Source organism: Chroicocephalus ridibundus, chromosome 15, assembly GCF_963924245.1.
Source record: "Chroicocephalus ridibundus chromosome 15, bChrRid1.1, whole genome shotgun sequence".
Taxonomy (NCBI): Eukaryota; Metazoa; Chordata; class Aves; order Charadriiformes; family Laridae; genus Chroicocephalus; species Chroicocephalus ridibundus.
This window is the reverse complement of record NC_086298.1, coordinates 9,879,687-9,903,651: the sequence shown is the minus strand read 5'-3', so window position 1 is coordinate 9,903,651 and position 23,965 is coordinate 9,879,687. Positions and strand designations below refer to the sequence as shown.

The following is a 23,965-nucleotide window of genomic DNA, read 5'->3' as shown; positions in this document are numbered from 1 at the left end:
GTGTTTTGTAGAAGGCAGAATAATTCATTTACTTAAATAGGTTTTGTATAGCCCAAAATGTCAACTTAAATGTGTTCACACCCTGTCAGGCGAGGGTAAGATGTGGTCGTGGGACCGTGACTACATACCTTTGTTAGCGTTGGTTTTTGTTTTAAGTTTATCGAATTCTGAACACACAGGATTTCTAACTGTGGTCTCAGTGAGATCGTGCTTAATGCTTTGCTTTCAGTGACTGAAAATCATTATGCGTAGGAACAGTTAGGTGATCTGTACCCTGACAACGGTTATGGAAGAGTGGTGCCAACATCTTCTTTGCTGGTGTCACTTCTTCTAAAAATCACTGTTTAAAATATGAAATTTTGTCCTTTCCACAGCCACTTGAGAGCACTCTGTACATACCCTTACAGCTGAAATGCATGGCAAGTTATCGGTTGTTTCAGTAGTGTGGTACTATGCTATCCTTCTGGGTGCCTCCTGTAGATAAATAGAAATTGTGTATTTCTGCAGCTTAAGCTGATTGTTTAGTTTGGTTTTCCCCAGGATTAACTGGAGGCGTGTAAAGGGAAGCAGAACGGGCTTTGGCTAACAAAAACCGTCAGCTGCTCACAGAGGTTCTCGGTCTGCTTCCTGGGAGCTGGGGCAGCAGGAGAGAGCGGGAGCTTTAGCGACAGCCACAGTATCAGCTTTTCCTGCTGACTGCAGAAGGGAAATAAACTGTAATAGCTGTCTCAAAACAAGGGATTTTCTTTTTTTCCCCCACTGAATTTTCTGTGTAAGCCTTTTGTCGCGTTCCCTGGGAAGGGACCGCAGCGCGGTCGCTGTGTTCGCTCTGGGCTGGAGAATTAGTTTCCCATATAGAGGAGTATGAAAGTAGATCTCGATTTCTGACCTCTCTCAATTTCTTACACATAATAAATACAAGAATGTACATCTTTAAAGTGCTTTTAAATGCAATTTCTTTTCCTCAAACTTTCATCCATCAGTCTGCTGTGTATTTACACGTGCTGTTTGCATTTGTAGTTAACGTGTCTTGTCTCGTTTTCATCATCCTCTCTAGGGTGAGAGTTCAAGTGCGAATAATCTGAGTTAGGAAAATACTGACTGACTGTGAAAACCCTAATGCAGTTCAACACTCCGTGCTGGGCAGCTGGGACCGTTGAAAGTGGTGATCACTGGGGGGTTTTCACTTAGTGCGACCAAGGGTTTGGGGTTGTAGTGTAAAAGTAACGTGAATGAGTTGTCAGGACTTGAATTTTCCATTCCTTTTGCTTTTTTTCCCCACAAGCCTTCAGAACTGATCACTAGAGGCAGTGTCAGAACGCTCAAAACCCTCTCACTTTGTTGGTTTTTTGTTGGTTTGTTTTGCCTTTTTTTTTTTTTTTTTTTTCCTAAATACAGCAACAAACAAGATGCGTCATCCTGGCTCTGGGCTGCTGCTCCTTGGAGGCTGGTGTCTGGTGTGCGCTGTGACGGCAGGGTCACACCTGGCCTTTTTCTTCAGTCGTGCACTGGTATAGCCGGCCTTCCTTGGGTATTAGGCTATTAGCCATGCTATGCCCATCCAATTAAATAGCTTTCAGTTAATTAGGGTTTTGAATGCAACTCATTTTAAGCAGTGGAGCAAGATGCAGATGCCACGTTCTGGTGTGGCTGAGGATGGCAGTGGTGGGACAGTTTCTGCCGCGGGGTTGGTGGTTTGGCCGCCAAACGGGAGCGGAATTCTCCCAACTTCGGAGGACTGATTTTTGTACCCGTTTTTACTGCTACGTTCCACACGCAGAACTGGAGACATCTGCGAAGCGTTTCGTGGGGGAGGTGTTCTGTGTGCGCTTCTGATCCGTGAAAACTTTTATATAATATTCTTCAGGACAGTTTGAAATGGAGATATTTGTGTGGTCAACTTGAGTACATTTTTTTTAGATGTCTAAAATACATCTTTCAACACATTAAAGCCAAAAAAACCTTGAATTCTTGTCCAATCATATGTTCTATTGTTTATATATGAAGACTGAGTATTAAAAACATGAGAAAAAGTTGACTTCACCTTACCTCTAACTTTTTTTTGGTGTTATGCGTATATTATGATATACTTAAAATGGCGATGGGTGGCGAGTCTGATGGTGACTTTAGCTGTAACACGTTGTTGCAGCAACCGAGGAACCAAGGGAATCCTCCCCAGGTCGTCGTGAGCCCTCACAGCAGAAAGGTGGGTTTCATCCCCCTCTGTCACACACTTTAGAAACTAAGAGAAGAAAACAGTAAATCTTGACTTGTTTTTCGACAAAAGGCGATGACATGCCTTGTGGTAGTCCTTCGTCTCGGCCAAATTGTCAGGACAGAAGCACCAGCACTAGAGGAACATTGCACGTCGTGAAATGTTAAGTAAATTGCCCACGTTGCATTTAAAATTTTGCAATTAACTTGAGAGCACTGTTCAGACTATGGAGTGCTATTTTCATGTAGTGAGCGAAAGAATATATATATTTTTTTAAAATTTATTTTGGATACGTTGTCAGTATAAAATTATTATATAAGCAGAATATTTCCCTCGTGGTTCTGAGCTTTCTGTCTCGCAGGTGTATTAAGGCTTATTTTGGTGTTAGGGGTTTTGAGGATCTCAAGATTGCAACGTGCATTATTAACGCCTTGTATCATTTTAAGTCATTTCCGTGTATAGTACCGAGCGTTAAAGATAGCGATATATTCTAGGTACCGTAGTATAGATGTACTTCCGTACTAAGCGCGTTGCCTGGGGTAATATTGACGAGTAAGAGGAGGATGTGACTGTAAAAAGCTCAGCAAAAGGCCTGTTTCTTCTTTTTTACATTGATGGTCGGACTTTTCAAAAGTCCGTAATATGAAATCATCCAAAGAAAACTGCTGTTGTAACTGTGGATCTTCGTATGAAGGAAATGGAATGTCCCTTCTGGATGAAGGTCAAATTAACTGAAAAGATTGCCTAATTAAAATGCTGCGCTTTTTTTTTTTTTTTTTTTTTTTTTTTTTTTTTTTTTTCCAGATCATAAATGATCCCAAATCTTACAATCAGCTGTTCTTGTCTCAATGTTTGGGTGGAATAAATGACAAAAATAAGCTAGGACATTAAATACAGTCTGTATGGCAAAAGGGTTAATTCCAGAAATTGAAAGGCTCGTTATGATAGAAACGTGAACTGAAACGTGAGGTAGTTTTAGTCTATTCCCCTTCTATTCTGCTGGGTTGTCCCTCGCCCTCTGCTTCACGTTGGAGGATTGTTCTGCGGCCGTTATCGAGAGCACACTTAGGCATTTAAGTGACAGATTTTCTTAGGGATGCGCTTTCTGGTTTCACCGCGCTGCCGAACGCCTCCCCCTGGCCGAGGCTGTCGGACCTGGGAGCCCGGCGGCGGTGGACGGAGCGGCTCTTGGGAACGTTTCCCAGTTCCAGCTGCCCCGGGGCGAGAGGCCGCCCACTCCTGGACCGTTTCCTTGAAGGTTTAGTACGTTATTGCACATTGTGCTTCTCAAAAAAGCCCGATTTGTGACAGCGAGGGTCGCTGTGACGTTTTGTGAACCTTCTGTCATGGTTTTGGCCGGCTTGGCCAATCGGAATGACAGATGGCCCTTCCCTCCCTCTCCAAAGAGAGGAGAGGAAGAGAGAAGGAGATTTACGAGTTTAGAAAAAGAACTAAACTACTTCAATGAAAATATTAATAAATAATGAAATAATAAATAATAATTTTAAATTTTTTTTTAAAGTATACAATATATACAAAACCGTATCCAGCTCCCAGGAGGACGATCGCGTCACCAGCAGGCACAGGGAAAGTCCCATCAGAGTCAGTGATGGACAGGGGCTGGATTCTGGATCTGGAGTCAGGAATGCTCGGATCGGGGTCAAAAGCAGATGAACAGACAGCGTCCTCCTGGGACGTCGGCCATTCGAGGAAGAGAGAAGACCTTTTGATCCCTCAGCTTTGACACTGAGCATGGGGCAGACGGGATGGAATTCCCTGTTGGTGGCTTTGGGGTCACCTGTTCCCTCCGCTACTCCCCGCAGGTGGGACCCCTCTGCGCTGCTCCGCTTCCCGCCCTCCAACGGGGCAAACAACGGAGCTGGCTGCCGGGGGCTGTTAAGTAAATAAAAAAAAGCAATAAGTATAAGCAAGAGCCTCTCTGCGCACCATTCCTTGGCATAACCAGGTCTTCCCACTCTGCGAGCGAACGCTTTCTGAACAATATGCCGTTAATGTCGAGCCGAGGCGGTTGGAAGAGGCCCAGCCAAAAAGTAAAATTACAAGACGGAGAATCGGTTCTGTTTTTACCTCAAAGCAGGCCACCTTCCCTCCAGCCCCAGCCCGCCGTCTCCGTGGAACCCTGGTGCGCACAGCGAATGCTGAACAACGCCGTCCCGTTCCTGCCGCAGAATTACAGGATGGATTTATTTGCTTGCCTGTGCTAAATATAAACCCCCTTTCAAGTTACATCTTCGTCCTGAAATACTGTCACGTTTTTCTGATGCATCCCTCTGAACTGGTTCAGAAAGAACATATATTTATTATACGGGGGGGGGAAAAAGCTCTGAGGAAAGCGTCTTAAACCGATGTGTGCAGCAGGAATGATTAAATATTCAATATACAGCGTTTGTTAAAATTCAAATGAGGCACTTGAAAGAACGGTTTGAAGCGTATAAACCTCCCAGAATTACCATGGCATTACATGCAAATCTTACCAAAGAAAAAAATTGCTTCCTTTGAATGCATGTCTTTCAGACGATAATTATAAAAAACTGAATTTACAGTAAAATAAAAAAATCCTTCATGGGTTGGGTTTCCTTTTTGTTTCCCAGCCGCATCAATACCATTTTTTTTCCCCTTGTAATGTATATTTTAGTGCTCTAGATTTTTCTCCTTTAAAAGAAGTTTTAAGCGTTGGAAGCTAATTTTTTCTCAACTGGGGCGAAGTTTTAAATGAATTTTGGTTCATTTTGCAGCATTATTATTTCCTCCTCTTTTACCGCTTCCCTCGCCGTGGAAGGTGGAGCGAGAGAAAAAGCCGGCGCAAGCAGGCGAAGACCCCACTGCTGAGAAGGGCTGAAGTCCTCTTGGCGTGGTGACAAAGCAACCGAGAAACAGCGTCTGGTGACAGTGACGCAAAGAGAGAGACAGGCACAACCCTGGCGATCCTACCGCAGGACGGCTGGGGTTCCGGGGAGACTGAGAGAGCTGGGGGGCGATCTCCCAACCAGGGATCTCGGAGACTGGAGGCAACAAAAACCCAAGCCCCCTTAAGACACGAAGAGCGCTGCCGTGTGGGGACGTGGACGAGCTTTCACTTTACTAGAAACATCACAGTCAGTTTTTTTATATATATATTTTTTATTTTATTTTTTTTTTAACCACGTCCAGCAACTAGAATTGCTCGTTCCCAAGGAGCCGTTATCCGGGGCTGCTGGAACAGAGTATGAAATCCCGTCCCGCAGCCTTCGGTGGCTTTTCGTGCCAGGGAGGGCCGTCACTGGTGGTGTTGAAATTACCTTCGGCCACCTGCCGTTCTTCTGGCGGTAATCGTTATAATTCAGCTGTACCGGGAAATTGGAAGGCATTCGTTCTCCATGTACACATTTGTCTGCTTTAAAGACAATAGTTGAAAAATAATTTTAATAGGGAGCGTCCTGCCGTCCCCCTCGCCTTGGGTAAATTCACAGCAAAATGAGGTGAGGGCTTGTACACGGACGGTAAGCCTGGAATTATCTGCACCATTTAAGGTGTGTGTATATATATATATAAAAAAGATATATATATATAAAAAAGGTATATATATGTATCCATCTGCACGATTTCAAATAAATATATTTCTATTTTCTTAATAGTATTTTCTTGAAGCGTCGAATAAAAACAACCTCTCGTTGCTCCGCTGTTTGTGTTTGATCACAAAGTTAGAAATCTGTGCGTACGTGTGTGCGGCGTGCTCGAGAAATGGGGTCTCTTCCTGGAAATCTCGGGCTGTGGCTGCGAACCGGAGAGGCGGGGAAAAATTCTGGTGTTTAGAGGCAGACGAACACGTACTGAGTAACTTAAGTAAACGTCAGTTTAAAAAAAAAAAAAAATTCCAATTAAATAGCCGCGAAATTTAATACATTTGTTGAATCATAGAAAATAAGGATTAAATAAATCAAACGAATGGCCGTTAAACACAATGTTGGAGTTACGCTGTTATTGTAGCACAACAGCAAATCTAACGTGTCCCGTTTTTTGACAACTGAGGTTAAAAAAAAAAAGTAGTTTTCATGTGCCCCAGCTTTGGAAGATGCTGGAAGATGGAAATGCGGGCTCAGAAGTTGCTCTAAAGCCACGTTTTGCCGTGGGTTTTAAAATAAAAGTTTTGTTCCCAGAAAAAAAAAAACAACACAACACAAAACCCCAGACAGCAGTCTCTACTCTTGCTGCATGCAGCTCTTTTATTTTCATTTTCACAAGAGTTGTAGAAAACCGCCTCGGGTGGGCTGTCCCCAGCGCCCGGCGCACTCGGCTCCGGGGAGAAAGGGGGGGATCCTCCGCTCTCGCTGATCCAAACCCCTGCGCGAGCCGGGCGCGAGAGATGGCAGGTCTCCCTCCCTCTCCAGGGAAATAAAACTGTCATGTTCTCTATAGGTTGAAGTAAAAAAAGGGTAATAAATATACTCTTAACATTTGTTTGAATATTTGATTTTTTTACTTTAATGCACGCTATAGGGGTTTAGTCCGTATTTAGTGTACGAAACCGGTCGTGGGCACCTCACATGCGATGGGGCCGTTTGCTGGTAAACCTGAAAATATCGCAGCCATCCTCGTTTCCGCGCTTCCCCCAGGGCCTGTCATGTCTCTGCCTTGGAACACGACTTTTTTTTCCTTCCAAAAAAAAAAAAAAAAATCGTATTTTTCTAAGAAGTTTCTTGTCAGCGGTTGTTTCCCTCCCCTGAAACGTGCCGGAGAGGGGTTTGTGCCAGGCCGGCTCCCGGGGGGGGTCCTCCCCAGCAGAGACACCCCTCCTCGGCGCATCAACCTTCCCAGGGCCGTTACAAAAATAAAAGGCTTTTGTTTTTACATTAGTATCGTAACTGAGTCTAAAGCATTAGAAAAAAAAAAAAAATAATTAACGGTTTGTTCTTAGACTTGCGTTGACCACAGGTAAGTATCTACAGTATTTATTTCAACATCCCATTAGAATGTCTGCTATAAATTTACACCATAGAAAGGATGTATGCAAAAACGCGGATGGTTTATACACACAGCTCTCCTTTTAAATACATATATTTATACATTAAACAAACAGAAGCGTTGTCAAAATACAGTAATTGCGAGGCTCGTTATTTTCATAGTATCGCAAACCACGGCTAGTCTGTACTCCTTTTGGTAGGCGGGTTTCCTCTTACGTTAATTATCGCCTGGAATTAAGAATTCCGAGTGCCCAGGCAGCGCCCAAAGCTCCGGCGGTGGCAGCCGCTGTCGGGGACGGTGGCACAGGGCGCCGGGGCTGCCCCGGGGCATTTGGCACATGGAAAGAAGGGGCCGAGAACCACGGAGCTGCTCGGCGCCCGCAGCCCCCGCAGCCAGGCAAATGCAAAAAAAATATATATTAAAACCTGTTATGTACTGCGCAGCGAAACACGTGCAGATAATCCCATCGCGCACACTGCTTGGGGTTTGGTTTAATTTTTTTTTTTTTTTTTTTTTTTTTTTTAACTTGTACCACTGCTTTGTTCCGCTCTCCCTTGACAGCTAAGTGGGGATTAGAACATCATCTGTCTGAAACCTAGGCAATTAAATCTATTAACCCTTGGCATTTCTGGAGGTATCTCAGCATCTTGAGGCTCTAAAAGGTGGCACGGACCCATCGTGTGCTCTTGTACTTCAGCCGCGCTCGCTTGTTAGCCTGCAAGACCTTCCTGCTTTTATTCATTTCAATGATATTTTTGGCAAGCTAAGTTACAATTGGAAATAAATAAAACATCTATCTATCTGCCTTAACCAGAGAGATAAAAAATTAATAAGTAAAAAAAAAAATAATCCAAAACAACCCCAAAAAAGCCTCAGAGACATTGCTGTTCGTGCTGGGAAGGGTCAAGCTTACAGCTTTTTCCTTGCGGCACCTCCCCGAGCCCGTGATGTCCCCTCGGCTGGCGGTGCCTGGGCAGGTCACCCAGGGCCCTGGGGCCAGCACATCAGGCAAAAAAAATAACAATTTAAAAAAAACCCAAACAACATATTCACCCCCAAACCCCATCCAGGCACAGAAGGGCTTTCTCAACCCCATCTCCAGGTGATGCGGGGCTCGGTGCGGGTCCTACCCCGGCATCCTCGGGCATCCCACACCCACGGTTCCCCCCATCGCTGCTTTTCCCACAGCACGGGCAGCAGGTCCCCACGGGGGCATCTCACCAACTGTTTAAAACCGCAATTTTAAACAGGTTTGGTTCTTTTTTTTTTTCTTGTAAACAACTTTTATTGGGGATGGTGAATTTTAATGGCAAGAAACTGTTCAGCAGCAGCAGGTCTGGGATGGCAGACGGGGTTTCATGGCAACTTTGTGCTTTACAGGCTTCTCATTTAAAAAAAAAAAATCACATTAGAGTTTTAATATATGAACGTAGAAGTATATAAAGTTAACAACTCGGTTATTCACTTGGCAGTCAAATAAAACCTTTACACATCAAGGTTGCAAAGTGTGCAAAAATAGGTGGAAAATACATCTCGTGCTCCGGCTGTGGAACGCTCCCTGCGGGGTGGCCCATGCAGAGGGGAGTGTGTGGCCGGCGTAGACAGATGGAGCTGCCGGCGGCAGGACCCTGCCAGCCTGTCCCGTCCCACCCCCGGTACAGGGACCGCCACATCATCCCTCGTCGCCCCCCGGCAGCTCCCGCAGCAGCAGTGATGGGGGACGAGCCCGGCGGGGGCCGCAAACCCAGGGGCACCGTGCCCCAGACAGAGCCGGGCACGTGTGAGGAGGGATGGCACGGCTTTCCATCACCTGGGGTTGGTGGGTTTTGGGTTGTGAGATGCCAAGATGTGCTGGAGGCAGCACAGCCCCTGCCATGGCACCCGGGGGGGGGGGCTGTGCCACCCTGTCCCATCCATCCCGTGCAGCTCCACGCGCTCTCACATCAACACCCATAATGGAAAACCAATGGAGGATGAAGAACACGGGTTGGGTGAAAGAGCAGAAGTTTGGGTACCCCCGGGGACACCCAGTGAAGGAGGAGGGTGTCGGTGCAGTTTTGCTCTTGCATGGACAAGCCCCATCAAATGCAACCAACGTGCATCATGGGGGGGGCAATATTAACCACCGTCCTCCTGCTCGCACAGGGTCATTTGGCGGCTGCTCTCAGCCACGTCCCACCAGCACCAGCGAAGAATTTCTCACTAGTTGCGGTATTCGTATAAAAGGTTAAAAGCCACGGGGCGTACGACCGTCGGTCTGTCCGGCTGTCCCGTCCCGCTGGGGGTCCGGGCACCCCTTTGGTGGCCCAAAGCCAGGCTGGGCATCGCCTTCCCCCAGCACAACAGGCACCCGCAGGCGGCAGCAGCCTTCCCCTCTGCCTGGCCATCCTCTTCTTCACCGCCTCCCCCCGGAGCCCGCCAGCCCCGGCAGGGACACGGGGCATGGGGTTGGGGGGGGACGCTGCTCACAGCTGGGTCTCGTCGCGTGTTTCAGGGTTGCAGGGGCCCAGCTTGTTGCTGCAGCTGCTCTTGCGACTGTGGCCATCATTGGCCACGTGGGCCAGCGGGTCGGAGCGGATCAGGTACCTGCGGGGCACAGCCTGGTTACGCCACTGGGGCCCCCACCACCACCACCACGATGGCAGGAGGGAGTGGGGCAAACCCTAAAGTGGAGTCTGGCCCATCCTCAAGGCCGGGACACGTGAGGATGCCCCATGGGGGGCTGGGAGCTGTTGCTGAAATAATTGTGATTATTTCTCCTGGTGCTGCGCAGTGGCCAAAGCCGAGGGAAAACCTCTGCGCTGCCTGGGGGAGAGATTTGGGCACCGCACAGGAACAGGGGGAGTGGGAATCGCCTGGGAAGGAGGCAAAAAATGCCGGTCTTTATGAGAAATCATGGAAAGCAATGTGACGGGGGCAGCCCGTGGTGCTGGGGCAGGTCTGGGGGCACAGGGGGTGGGTGGGGGCAGCACTTACACGATGTCGTTGAGCTCCAGCCGCGTGTCCGGGGGGGGATTGATCAGGACGTAGGACAACGTGTTCTGGTGGTCATTCATCTCGTCTGCGAGAGGAGGGGAAAGGGCTGGTGAGGGACAGCCCAAAAGATGCCCCAACGGACGCTCCGACAGACAAACACACACCCCCCCCCAGCGGCCCTCGCTCCCACAGCCCCACTGCAGCGTCCCCAGGCATCCGGCTCCGAGGGGCCACAGCTCGTCCCCCAGGACAGTAAATGGGTCCCTTCACTGAGGGAAGCCACGGGCAATGGCTTTGCCGCCAGGAGAGCACCAAGAACATCTCTGCCACCTCCCTCCGTGCCTCCCCGGCCGCTCCCCGCCACGGCACAGCCCAGGGGACTGGCGGATGTAACTTTTGTAAAAGTCCCCGCTTCCCATCCCAAAAAAAGTAAGATGTCTTACCTTGGTTTAGCACAAAAAAGGGAAGAGGTTAGTCTTGCCGCGTTAGGTACAGCACTGGGTCAGGGCAGCCAAACCCCCCCTCCCCAGGCCGCTCTGCCCACTTCTCCCTTTCTTGCATGACTTAATTTAGCATCATCCAGCAACAGGATTTAGCTCAACGATTGCTTCTTTCTCCAGCCCAAGGGAAACCACCTCCGTGGAGTTTCAGAGCCATCGATGGTATTCGGGGACGGCTCTGAACTACGGTGACCTCCCCGGGGAGGCTCGGGGCCACCGAGAGCTGCACCCATGGGTGCTGCACAGGGCGAACGGGGGCCTCGAGGCCGGGGGCGGCCCTGTGCTTTCCGAAATAGCTGAGAACAAGATCATGGGTGAAATGAATGGCGGGGGGGGGGGTGCAAGGCTGCGGGCGGCCGGGGAGGGGGGTGGAAGCTGCGACAGATAACACCATTTACAGACGGAGTGACGGGGTGGGGATGGACAGGATGGAGAGGGGGATGGACAGACGGACGGCAGGGGCAGCGTGATGAGCGCGGCGGGACACCAGCTCGCTGCAAGGCTCGTCACTGGGACGCCTCTCCGGGCTATCAGAAAGTTCCCTCTGAGCAGCGTCGCCACACACCAGATGTTTGCCCACCTCGGGCAAATGGAGCTTGGTCTGATGGGCAGTGGGACCAGGGACCGGCCACTGGGACAGGCGGTAGCTCGGGCTGGGGGCTCCTCCCTGCCACCTGTGCTGCCACTGCCACCACCCCGTCCCTGTGCTCCCCTGCCCCGGCATCGATCCGGAGCAGGTCCCCATTGAAAGGCTGTCCCACCGAGCCCCCCAGCCATAAAAGCACCTGGAGATGCAGGATGACCCCAGGCATGGGGGGCGGGTGGCCAAGCCAGCCCATGGGTGAGGAGTACGGCTGCTCTTCAGCCTCAGGAGGGATGTGAAACCTCTGAAGTGGGGCTTTTCTCCAGCTGTGAGACGAGCCACAGCACCTCCAGCCACCATAGCCACCTGGTCTGGCACCCCCCACAGGGATGCAAACAGGTGTCATCCCCCCCCCGCCGCCCCAAGGCTGCCTTCGCATTTGGCCAGTGCACGTCCAGGTGGGCCCCAGGGCATCCCTGCGGCTGGACCGCATCGGTACCGCACGCAGTGGCACTCACTGGCAGACGTGAGACCCTTGTTTTGCTGCTCAGACGCCTCCCTGGCACCTCTGCGTGGGGGAGGTGCTGTGCAGGACACCTCCCCCTCCCCGTCCTGTGCTGGGGTGCCCACCCCCAGGTGCCGGCAGGTCCCTCGAGCTGCCGGAGATCTTCGGCCGTCCCAGTGCTCAGCCTTACAGCGAGGCGGGGACAGGGGGTGGCAATGCTGGGGCGCGGGTGGCACACGGACCCTGGGACCCAACGGGAGACACGGGGTTTGCCATGACGGGGGAGGCGGGGAAGGGCCCTGACTCGCGGCAGGTCTCCCTGCTCCATGGAAGCTCCTTTTCCTGACCCCCCCCATGCAGCCGAGCCAGGCACTGCTAAACCCAAGTATATTGCCATATTGTCCCCTACGGCATAGTTTTTTTCCTCCACATCCTCCAGCAAGTTTTTTTCGGGGGGGAAAGAGACACACGCAGCCTCCGGCAGCGATGCCACCCTGTCGGAGGTTCACCTCTGGGGTCTCCTGGCTCAGCAGGCGGCCGGGGTGGGGGCATTCGCGGTGCTGGGCCCCTCTGCAGCAGGACACGGGCTCTCGCTCAGCCCCGGCGCTTCCGCGGGAGGGGGAGAAACCAGCCGGGTCTGAGCTCTGCCCAGCACCCGCCGGCCAGCCGGCAATATACTCTGCTGGCCCGGGGCTTCCATAAGCCCCAGCTGGGGCTGCTTCTCGGATGAAGGACACAGTTTATAGGAAAAATGCCAACTTTTCACCTTAAGCAAGGGCTAGTGATGCCTAAAATACAGCTAGGTTGGGCAATTGCTAACCTCTAGGCTGCTGCAGTAAAAAGGGGCCTTTCCAGGGCACTTTACACCCGTGTGTAAAGGGGTAAATGGTGCAATAACCCCACAGCTCCCGCGGATGCCGACAAGGTGCCCTGGGGGGGTCTGCAGCACAGGCAGCACTTGCGGCTGCTGCCTCGCACCCAGCCCAGCACCCCCCGGTTAGAAAACAGGGTCTCCTAATGCTAGAGAGATGTCCAGGAATGCAAACCAAGGATTGGGAAGGGCTTTCCAAGGGCTGCCTTGCCCCCGAGCTCTGGCTGACCCAGGGCCGGGGCAGGAGCTCCAGCATCTCACCGCAGCACACACCAGCAGCTCCGCTCTGCTTGTCCCCCCCGAGCCCCCTCCTCGAACTGCCACTGGCTTTGCAGACCAAAACCGACTTGCAGAGCAGTGGAGGGATGATTTATTTTAATGACAGCTGAGGGCTGTGATTTCCCTGTAAGAATTCAGCTAGAAAGGGGTCCCTGAGGTTTTTATCTCCATGATTTTGCGGAGCCCTGCGTTTCCGCTGCCGCTGCAGGACGGTCTTTTATTTTTCCAACGCCACCCAACTAATCAGTGCTTGAAAGGTTCGGGTATCTAAGGTGAAAACCGGCAAGGGTGTGGATTGGGCTTAGCTGGCATGATCTTGTTGTACGCTGCACACCATGAGTCACGCGGGACTCCCAGGGAAAGGGAATTACCTTGCAAATATCCCAGGTTTACCCGATTCATCACATCACTGGCTGTTAAATTTGCTACATCCTCTACAGAACATACAGGGAAAGGCACAGACATAAACAGAGAGAGAGAGAGAGGTCAGCAAGCCATGATTCGGCAAATATCAGAGACGAGCTCCTGCACTGCAGCAATAAAATGAGCAAAAGAAAAAGGAAATGGGGAGAAGGCAGAGCAACGTGTTCTTCCAAAACGCCATGGGTGTCCAGACACTGAGGGTGACACATGGTGACAACGCACAGTCCCAGCACAGCCGGCCGCAGGGGCCAGGGAGCTGCCGGTCCCCAACACCCCCGTCCCTGCCAGGCATCGCCCTCCCGCCCCGACGGGTCCTGCACCCCCCGCTGCCTCCTCGCTTGCCGGAGCTCCCCCGGTTTGCTCCAGCCAAGAGTTGCCGGATCGGCCAGGAGAAGGGTGAGAACCCTGACGCTAACCCAGCCAAGGGTGCCCCGAGCATCCCGGCAGCGCTGGCTGTGGGGCGGCCCCTCGGGATGCTCAGCCGAGGCCGTACGGGGGGAGAAGCCGCCTCTGCCTTAACCTCCGCCGGTGCTGGGATGCCATGGCCTGTCCTCAGCAGCACCCAAGAGCTGCGTCAGCTCTTGCTTCGGGTGCACCCTGTTCCCCAGCTTCCCACGCCCAGCACCTGCGTAAAACCAGCTTTTTTTAAGGCAGGGAATGCCATCAGCCACGCTCCGGACTCTGCAACAGAGCTGCAGGGAGCTGGAAGCCCCCCAGAAAAAGCAGCAGAAACTTCTGGGACTAGTAATGCTGGAAAAAAAGAGAGCCGGGGGTGATGCACGGCTGCAAGCCCTCGCCTGGCGTGCCCTGTGTCCCCTCTGCCCCGCTGGAAGCCGGCTCTCCTGCCTCCCTCCCCCAGGAGGCTGGCGATGCCCACAGCCAGCCCGTTTGCCCTCCGCTCCAAAGCCCCTCCTGCGCTGAGTTTCTTCACATTTTCTCCTCCCTAAAGGGCTGTGAGGGAGAAGCCAAGATGGGAGAGGAGGAATTCCCCCCCACACCCCTCCCCAAATCAGCTCCCGTCCCGGCCGGGGCACAGTGCCAGCCTGCGTGCGGGCAGGGGCCAGCGCAGGGCAGACGGATGCTCTTCGAGGATGGAGCAAACAGGCAGCAGCACAGGATGGCTTAAAAGAAAGAAAGGGGGGGAAAAAAAAAAAAAAAGGACCAAAAAAACCAAACCAAACCAACCAAGGAAGCTGTGGGCTACAGACTTTGTCGTAACCAAGGGGTGGGGGATTGTCCGGTGGGGGGGACACAGACGCCAGCACCAACGGGCGGGTGAGAAGCTTGACGAGAAACACGGCTGCACAGAGGGACCCTGAGCGCTGCGGGCGCCCGGGGCCGCGCGGGCTCATCGCGGCCGGAGACACCGGTTTCACACACAATGGAGCAAACCACTCAGCCCTGCAGCTACCGAAATGTCTTCCATGGAAGAGCTTTATGAAGGATTAAAGTCTATAACAAAAGGGGTCTGCGCCAGCTGACGGGGCATCACCTCTCCCTGCCGCACTGGGGGGGCTCTCGGGCAGACGGGTTTTGCTGACTTGGAGGCAGTGTGTCCTGAACCACCATTTATTCCTGGACGGCCAGAAAGCGGGGGGGGCAAGCGGGGCATCACGCCCGAAGGCTGCACGGCAGCTGCAGGCAGAAGGGAGAGAGTTACTCTGCCGCCGCAAACTCCTGCCTGGCCCCGTCCCAGAGCCCCAGAACGGGGGTGGCAGGCAAGGGCAGGGGGTGTCTGCGCTGCGGGACCTCAGCCTCGAACGCACTCGTCTGCAGAAGCACAAGCAAGCTGGGGAATGCCGGGCCCGGCAGCGCCTGTGGGGTTAGGCTGGGCTTGGGGTTTGGCTTGGCGCAGGGTTCGGCTCAGCCTGGGGTTAGGTTCGGCTTGGGGTTCGGATCAGCTTGGGGTTCGGATCAGCTTGGGGTTCGGCTCGGCACAGGGTTACCTGAGGAGCCCACCAGCGGGATGCACCACCGCAGAGAAGTGCAACCGAACGGCACTTACCGTACCCGGTCGTGGGCAAGCCCAGGTGCTTCATACGGTTTTTGACCAGCTCGGAAAGCTCCTGCCTCTCGGAGCGCCGGTAGAGGCTGAGGCGCTGCTGGCTGATCCACTCGGCCGTCTTGCTGGAGTGCTTGTTGCCCTTCCTGCTCAGGCGGCGAGCCCACTGCATGCTCTTGCGCCGCAGCAGCGGGTGCTCGGACTGGTCGCTGGAGCACGAGTTCCTGTGGTGGCTGGTCTTGATGCCCCAGTGCTCCTTGACATCCTTCGTGTCCTCGCAGTCCTCAACATTGATTGAGATCTGTGACTGGAAGCCCAGCAGGTCACGGAGGGGGGGACGACGGGGGATGGGGCAAAAGGGGTCTGTCCTGTCCCTGATGGGGTGGGATCTCTCCCATGGGATGGGATCCTTCCTCTGACCCACACGTGCTTTCCCAGCACATCATCCCTGTACTCCTAAAACTACCTGGCCGGCAGATCTGGGATAAGCACTGTCGAGTGGAGTCTAATGGACGCCTGACATTTCTCACGCGATTATCCCTGGGCTGCCCAAGGGACAGCCGTGCCCTTGTCTCCCTCTCCATCATCTCACGGCAGACGTGCTGCCGCATCTCCGACACAGCAATCCCCACTGGTGAGCAGGAATTTATTAATAAAGCGGTTGAAAGCATCTCTAAGAAAGAGGTGGATTGCATTTAATTAAATGTCAACTTTCGGCTCCCTGTAGCTGCTTCCTACGAAGCTGAAAACTGAAGGTATTTAAAAGGGAGCCTGGCTCACTCTCCAGCTCCTTATCCCAGTTAATTACACTTCAAGGCACCGAGGACTTTTCTCTTCCCGGACCACTGCGGCTCAGCTGGCATCGCCCTTCCACGGGGACAGGCAGCACCGTGCTGGCAGGTGACAGCCAGGACAAGGCATGCAGCGGCTCTTGGTAGCCAGAGGACCACTGGGCAAGCCAGCCCAGCCGCTTGCCTACAGGTCGGCCTCTGGGTCAGGGAGGGGAGCAGGAGGCAGCGCGGGCAGCCAGGGCAATGCCCGACACCGGCCACGCGCCCGGGGCTAGATGCAAGCGGCACTCACCTGCGCTCGGATGTCGTGGGGCTGCGGCGGGGAAAAAGGAAGGAAAAATAAAGCGTTAGTCCAGCAAACGGGCAGCCACATCCCCCCGCTCCCCGGGGACTCCGTGCTGTGCCGAGAAAATCCCGCCGCCTGCCCACAGCCAGGCTGCTGCCCGCGGGATCGGGCATTTCCACCCACCCGCTGGGAAACCAGGACACCATCAGCGTAATGCAGATGTGGGGTCGCTAACGAAGTGAAGGCAGAGCTTCCCCTCCCCTCGCTCCTTCTCACCTCCCCACCTGCAACCAGGTCCGAGGGGTCTCATGGACCCAGCCAGCCTCATGGACCACATCTCTGCCGGGCGGCGATGCTCGGCTGGGACCACCAGCAGCCCCTACCTCAGAGGTTGCGAACATGTGCGACTCTGTCCTGTAAATCCCAATGGGAATCTCCGCACTGGAGGAGCAGAGCTTCTGGAAGAGGCGGCCGTACGTCCGGATCCACAGGTCATCTTCAGTGATCTTCATCTGAGCAACAGAGGACAAACATCAACCACCCTGTGCCGTGCAGAGAAGCCTGCTGAGGAGCACCCCAGGGCTGCTCCTGAGCTTCACCCCAGCTCAGCAATGTCAATCCCAAAAGCGAGCTGGACTCCACAAAAAGACCAGGGGCAATTTCCAACCTCAGCCTTCAGAACGGGGACTTTGGTCCTTGGCAGCTCTTGGACTTTTGGGCTCTTGGTAGTGCTGAGGTTCCCCTCACGCGATGGAGGGGAGTGATGACCTGGCATGTTCTGCCCAATGTTGCCTTCCCCCCGACTCCCCAGAAGAGGGGGACCCTCCACCCCTGTGACAGATCCCACCAGATCCACGACAATTTGGCCCCATGGTTTCAACCCAGAGGGACTTGGCACCCACCGCACAGAGGTAGCCGGAGCCCGGCGTGGTGTCGAGGCCCAGCAGCAACCGCGTGATGGTGATCATGTAGTCCTTCACGAACGACTGGGGGGAGACATTTGGGCAGGAAGAAAGGTTTGCTCGGTTATTCACTGCGAGATGCAAAGGGGCGGCCAGAGTTGCAGGGGTGCATCACCCAGAGCCCACTGGGCTCTCACCTGGTAGAGCAGCGTGTCCAGCATGCTGATGCTGAAGACCCTCCCGGCCGCGAAGGGCAGCCGGAACATGAAGGCCAGGTTGGAGCCATTCTCTCGCTCTTTCTGGAAGACGAAGGGGAGACGTGAGCACTCACAGGCAAACGCTGTTGGCAGGGGCTTGTTCACAACCTTCCAGGGCCTTCAGCAAAGCAAAACCACGCAGCCTCCCCCGTGCACAGCAACTAGAAGACTCACGAAAATGGGAGGACACCAGCATAGCATTTCTGGTGGCTGTGCCAGCAGGGAACCAGGGCAGCATCCTTACACTGGGTGAAAGAAGGTTTTTTCCTCCATGGAAACATGTGAGACATGGTTGGGGTTTTTGACACGGGCTGGATGGGGCCCTTTCACATGCCCCAGTGTCTGGTTCAGGGGTACTTTCCCCCTTGTCAGAAGCTCTGTCTCAGCACAGTGACCCCACTGCCCCCCTCGCTGCAGTCACAGCATTAAACCTGATTCAGACGTCCAGTGTGCCCAGCACAGCGGTAGGCAAAGCAGCCCAAACGCCAACGACCAAATAAATACATAAATATTTAGAAAGAGGTAGCTGGTCCAAAGATTGGCTGCCCATGTATTTGCTTGCTGCAGGTTACCTCAGGTAGATGCACACCAACTACAGTAGCTGCAGCACGCAGAAGAGCACAGGACTTTGAGGAGCTCAAAGGTAGCTGCTCTCAGCATTGATTTCCCAAGCCCCATGCACAGGAGAAGACCTTCTCTTACCTTTTCTAGCTTGGAAAGGGCAAGAGAGTAACTGTCCTTTGCTCTGAACTGCATGAACCTCATGTTGGAGGGGTGGGTCAGCTCCGTGATAATGCTGAGGCTGGGGAAGAGCCTGCAATGGAAAGAGACCTGTTGTCCTGCAGCTCACTCAGAAGTGAGAGCGCTCCCTGCATTTAAAGCCTGAGGAAGATCAAAACCATCCCTGTGCCTCTCTGAGGTCAGAAATAGCAGATTAGACGTTGTTTCCTAGAGCGAGCCCAACCACAGGTGTGTTCCACTGCCCATAGCCACCACCCCAGCCATCACCACCCTTCCTGGTCTTACCTCCAGCAGAGGTAAGTGGCTATGACCAAGCCAGAAGAGTGGTCACCCCTCACCTGAACATGGTCTGGACATTGACAATCGTCTTTGCATCCGCCATGTAGTCCTCCTCAGCGCTCATCGTGCTCTCCTTGTCCACAACCACCAGGTTGTCAGCGTAGATGATGCCGCACTGCAGCAAGCTGTCCAGGCTGGGCAGTTCCCAAAGAGAAGAGCGCAGGGTCAGCCCTTGGAAACGACACAGGGAAGCAGCACGCTGCGACGCGCAGCGCTACAGCAAGCCCAGGCTGCTCCCATCCACCAGCTCTTCCCCTGCTCCCATCTACTGGGGGATGTTCAACAAACCGAGAAGCCAAGGGTGGGCTCAACTCTACGGTACCAACCCGGGGGCTTCTCACGGGATGACCCAAAAGTCTAGGCTGGGGTAAATGTAACACATTTAAGCATTGCTGTACAGCCACACATGGAAACACTTACTTGTCGATCGTGCCCTCCATGTAGTAAACCATGGGGAAACAACAGATGGCTTCCAGAAAGTGGTGCTCGGGCCTGGAGGAAGAGCAACAGAGAACAAGGTGGTTCACCAAGTCCATGGGGCAAAGACAGACACAAAACCCACTCAGGAGTCCCCAGGGCCAACATCAGCTGAGGTACCCAGCAGTGGCACCGCCATTGCCCCACGCTCCCATCCCCACGGAATGAGATGCCCATGAAAACACAGGGGAGGGCTCGGTGCGATGGAAAACATGCGCGGAAAAGTACTTGCTTGTTGTCCAGCAGCAACACAATTGGATTCAACTCTTTGCGGGACCGATAGTACGCACGAAGGGGGACGATGAAGTTATACAGTCCGTTCCCAGCCGTCTCCGCCGAAACGATAATCAGTTTGTTCTTAAACCCGTAGGCTTTGGCGTCTTCAAAGCTGTTGTGCTTGCAGCCCTGTGCGGTGGAAGGCAGCGCAGGGACTCAGCGCGGGGCTCTCGGCCACCCACCCACCACGCACGGAGTCGTCCTGCTCCAGGGGGGGATGCAGCCACCAGACAGCCCCATCGTACCTTGTCCAGCCTCAGGCAGCAGAAAGGGGCTTTCTCCGGTAAAAGGTGGCACAGAGTCGGGGAGCTCCCAATGTAGGGGGAGTTCGGTGGGTAGCCCTTCACGTACCTGCCGCGGAGAGAAAACCCAGCAGCGTGAGGACACGGGGAGAGCTTCCCACGACACTCAGACGCCGGGAAAAACAGTTAAAAGCAGCAGACCCAGGGGTCAAGCACATCCCTGGCAAATGCCTTGCAAAACTTTCCCGCAGTAGTCGGAAATTTTACAAAATACACATATTTAGGAATCTCTTTTGCTATGCAAAGGGTCATGAGATTGTAAATGTGCAGTGTCCCCAGCGTGGGCAGAGGAGCAGGTAGGAGCACTGAGCACAGCTGAAGGGGGACAGAGCAGAGCGCTCCAGGAGAGGGGGGTGATGCTGAGCCATAGAAAAAAGCAAAAAAAACCCACGGTCCATTTTTAGAGTTTGTTTTGGTGGGCAGATATTTAAAAAAAAAAGTAAAATAAAAAAAATCACCATTTGTATTTTTGATGGCCCCAGAAGCAGAAATTTTCATTTAAAGAGCAGCTACACGTGGGCATGAATTAAAAGCCAGTTTGTGAGTCTGCAGATAGTCGGTGAGCTCCTCACATCACTCCGGCAGCTTCCACACAGGTAACCAGTAAAGCAAGTGCCTAGCTGACTGCCATAAACTAACAGCTTTAAAGCTGGAGTAAATATTTATTTTGCATTTTTTTCTTTCTGTGCAATGGAGAGTAGGATCCTCGTCCCGTTGGTGAGTGACGGGAGGCGAGAGGACTGATGGAACAACCCTGCCCATCCCCAGCGGTGTCTGGCTCAGCGCAAATTCGCTGATACCCAGAGGAGACTCCTCCAAAAGAGCAGGAAAGGCAGGGATTGCCCGTGTTACAGATGTTGGTGTGCTCAGAAAAAGCCGAGAGGGGCTGAACTTGAGCATCCCTCAGGCACCATTGAACGCCCGTCGTGTGCAATGGTCCCCATCCCTCGGAAAGGCGGGACGGCTCAACCGAAGGCGGGCGACTCACTCCACAACGGCCGAGCCCTCCTCGTCCGACTGCGTCATTTCGTCTTCCGACTGGTCGCTGAGCAGGTCGCAGGGCAGCAGGGATGAGGTGTCGGCCAGCTCGAGGACGGGCGCGATGCTGGGCCGGCGGTTGCCCGAGCCGTTCTCCGCCGGCAACGTCAGCTTGCTGCTGTTAGCGGGGCGGCACTCCGTGTTTTGCAGGTCCATGGCTACTGTACCTGGACCCGATGGGGAAGGAAGCACAGCGAACACGCTATAAGGAGGTGAAAAGAGCTGCGTCGGCAAAGCAGCACGGAAAAGCACCGTGCCCAGGCGGTCCTGCGCGGGGACGAGGTGGAGCGTGCGGGACTGTGCATCCTGCCTGTCAAGTACAGCCCGTATGAAGCTAACCCGGTCGTGGGCACGGGGAGTGCTGGCACGGCACCCACCAGCGACTTCCACCTGGGCATTGCTGTGGAGCATCTCCCCGGGGGCACCGCGCTCCCATGGTGGATGCAGGCTGCTGGCCCCGGGGAGCATCACCCCACCTGTCCCCCAGCCACCTCCTGCAGAGGGTCTCATCTGAGTCTTGGCCAAACGGTGATTGTCAGATGGTCAGGATCACGGGGAGCTTCCCAGCAAGCAAAGCCCAGGTGCCGGGCTCGCCGGGAACCGCTGCCCTGCTTGCATTCCCGCGATTTCCCTCCCTCTCGTTACTCTTTGCCAAAGGTCCCGCTGCGAACGAGCCACGTAACGAGAACACTGACAAACGCTCTTCAGCGAAGTGCTTTGTGGCCTGCTGGGGGATAATCTATGCAAATTGCTGCTCATGAGTACAAACGCATAAATTATTTCCCTGAAATATAATCTGCTCGTGTAGCGCAGCCTCTCCAGGCAGCCCCGAAACTCGCTCTCCCCAGATACAAGCTGGAAGTAATGACTCATGGTATTTTTTTATTTGCAAAAATGCACCACTCGCTGCAGAGCAAACTACGCCCTTCGTCGGGTTGTGAATCATAAACGGGATTTAGGATGTGGCCAACAGCATTTATTCTTCCAGCCAGGGCTTGGGGGATTTATGCAAATGCTGTTAATGATAATGGACATCACGAGCTTTAGTAATGATCTTTGAGCTTGCTGAGAGCACCCAGGGTAGAAGGAGCAGCGTGGGTTTAACTGGTGAGACGACCGGGACAGGGAACGGAAAGGGATTTTCAGTGGCTCCCAGCAACATCCAGGTGGGGGGGCATGGCAAGGAGTTTGTAAAATAAAACCAAACCTGGGGAAGGAGATGAAACCAGACCCGTGGAGAGAGCTGGAGCGGTGTGTGAAGGACCTTACCCTGCCCCCAGCCCCGCTGAGGCCCCCCCGACTCACCCATGCTGGCGATGATGCTGTGCACGGGCAGGCGGGACGGGCCGTCGTAGGTGCCCCTCCCCGCAAAGCCCTTCTTCTTCTGCTTCTCCTCCTGCTTGAAGATGAAGGCGGAGTTCTCCTCCTTGGTGATGTTGATGTAGAAGCAGGTGTCGGACGCTGCCATGATGTGCCGCGGGCCAGGGTTCAGCAGGATGCTCTTGTTCTCCTCCCTCCGGATGCCGATCAGGCAGACGCCGTACCTGTGCCAGGAGCACAACGTGGGCATTCACAGCTGGAAAAAACCCCTTCGGGGCTTTGTCCCTGCACGAAGGACCCCACAGCACCCTCCAGCCCCAGCCCCGAGCCCCCAGGGACGCAGACTGGCGGATACACCCTGCCCGTCGCCCCTCCCGCCCTCACTTCTTGTGCGCGTGGAAGGCGGCGTAGGTGAAGCTCTTCCCCTCGTACTCCATGAAGAACTTGCTGTCGCCCATCCGGATGTGGTAGACCTCATTGCCCGAGCAGCGCCCGTACATCCGCTGCCACTGCTCCGGCGACTCCTGGCCCTCCCTGCAACGACAGCAGCAGCGTGCCGGGACGGGACCCCCCATGGTGATGGGAGAAGACCCCTCCATTGTGCTGGGACAGGAACCCCCTGGGTGCAAGGAGAGGATCCCCCCGGTGCCGGCACAGACAGCCAGCTCCCGGGCCAGAGCCGCACGGCGGGATGCTAATAAACCCCGAAGCTGCCATTTAGACCCAGGGGGGTGAGGTTACAGCGACACATTCCCACAAGCTGTCGGTGTTCACAGGCTGAGGATGAGCTCGTTTTCATTTCTGATTTTAAGGGCCTTTTTATTTAATGAGGGCTCCCGGAGGGGCACAGAGGCAGGGTTCAGAGCCCGTGTTGGCAAATATCTCTGAGCTTGGGGCGGGAGTCACCTGGGAAGGATGTTTCATAACTTTTTGATGTGACATTACCCAAAATTCAGATATTTCTGACTAGTCAAGGGGCACAGGACCCACGCCACCACTTTACTGGGCCAGCGGAGCTCCTTCCAGCTGTGCTTTATATAAACCTGCCAAATGCCCTGCAGCGTTCGCACGGGCTGTGAATGAATCTTCCCTCCAGCGGGACCACGCCAGGATAAAGACATTTTTATCACCAGTCTCTGGAAAGGCGGTGTTGGGCAGCCCACCTGCACTGGTGTTTCCCCCCTATGATATTGGCTGTTGCTCCCCACCTGGCTGGGGGATCCCAGGTCCCAGCGTGCTCCCCGAGACCCCCACCAGACTCCCACCCTCCTCCACCCGGAGCCCCCACCACCAGCTCTGCTGTCCCTCCATGCTCAGGCTGGGGTGGCGGAGGAGAGGGCAGGCAGGGGCAGGCAGGGGCAGGCAGGGGAGGCAGGGGCAGGCAGGGACTGGCAGGGGAGGCAGGGGCAGGCAGGAGAGGCAGGAGAGGCAGGGGCAGGCAGGACAGGACTCACTGGCCGCGGGAGGTGTGCACCAGCAGCGTGATGAGGGTGGAGGTGGCGGGGCAGACGCAGTTCAACGCCAGCATGGCGTATTTGCACTCCTCTTCGCAGACGACGTGATCTGAAAGGCAGAGGGGAGCGTCACGGCAGGGAGGGGGATGCCGAGGGACCCGGTAATTTTGGGATGGTGGCGGGGACTGGGTGCTTCCTCCTCCTGCCAGTCCAGGAGGGTTTTCAGCTGATCAACAGCCCACAGGGAACACCACGAATGGGATTAATGCAGGCAGGAAAACAGGGATGAAGGCTGGAAACCAGCCAGGTGGACACCAGCCCACTGAGGCCACCACCGCTGTGGGGACACACACGCAGTCACACATGGGACTGGTGCGCCCACACGCAGCCCACACTGGGGCAGCCCGGAGCCAGCCCTACCCCAGCCCCATCCACATTGCTGCAGGCTTCAGTGTGCAGCACAATA

General features: G+C 54.1%; 1 protein-coding gene across 13 annotated transcripts in view; it reads right to left on the bottom strand.

The window, feature by feature from the left end:
• Window positions 1-6,064: 6,064 nt before the first annotated feature.
• The window catches only part of KCNT1 (potassium sodium-activated channel subfamily T member 1), a 90,326-nt gene continuing 72,425 nt past the window's right edge, over window positions 6,065-23,965 (bottom strand). For 4 of the 13 annotated variants that reach the window (XM_063352841.1, XM_063352846.1, XM_063352843.1 and 1 more), the window contains 17 exons: window positions 23,500-23,608; window positions 22,430-22,579; window positions 22,031-22,269; window positions 20,676-20,892; window positions 19,631-19,736; window positions 19,342-19,514; window positions 19,053-19,124; window positions 18,632-18,766; window positions 18,255-18,366; window positions 17,493-17,594; window positions 17,296-17,379; window positions 16,777-16,905; window positions 16,400-16,420; window positions 15,320-15,623; window positions 13,263-13,325; window positions 10,154-10,238; window positions 6,065-9,763 (listed from right to left, as the gene is read on the bottom strand). In XM_063352841.1, coding sequence (XP_063208911.1) covers window positions 9,643-9,763; window positions 10,154-10,238; window positions 13,263-13,325; window positions 15,320-15,623; window positions 16,400-16,420; window positions 16,777-16,905; window positions 17,296-17,379; window positions 17,493-17,594; window positions 18,255-18,366; window positions 18,632-18,766; window positions 19,053-19,124; window positions 19,342-19,514; window positions 19,631-19,736; window positions 20,676-20,892; window positions 22,031-22,269; window positions 22,430-22,579; window positions 23,500-23,608 — 2,222 coding nt within the window. In that variant the 3' untranslated portion in view covers window positions 6,065-9,642. The remainder of the gene's footprint in view (window positions 9,764-10,153; window positions 10,239-13,262; window positions 13,326-15,319; window positions 15,624-16,399; window positions 16,421-16,776; window positions 16,906-17,295; window positions 17,380-17,492; window positions 17,595-18,254; window positions 18,367-18,631; window positions 18,767-19,052; window positions 19,125-19,341; window positions 19,515-19,630; window positions 19,737-20,675; window positions 20,893-22,030; window positions 22,270-22,429; window positions 22,580-23,499; window positions 23,609-23,965) is intronic. The other 9 variants (XM_063352844.1, XM_063352845.1, XM_063352834.1 and 6 more) reach the window with 6 other exon arrangements.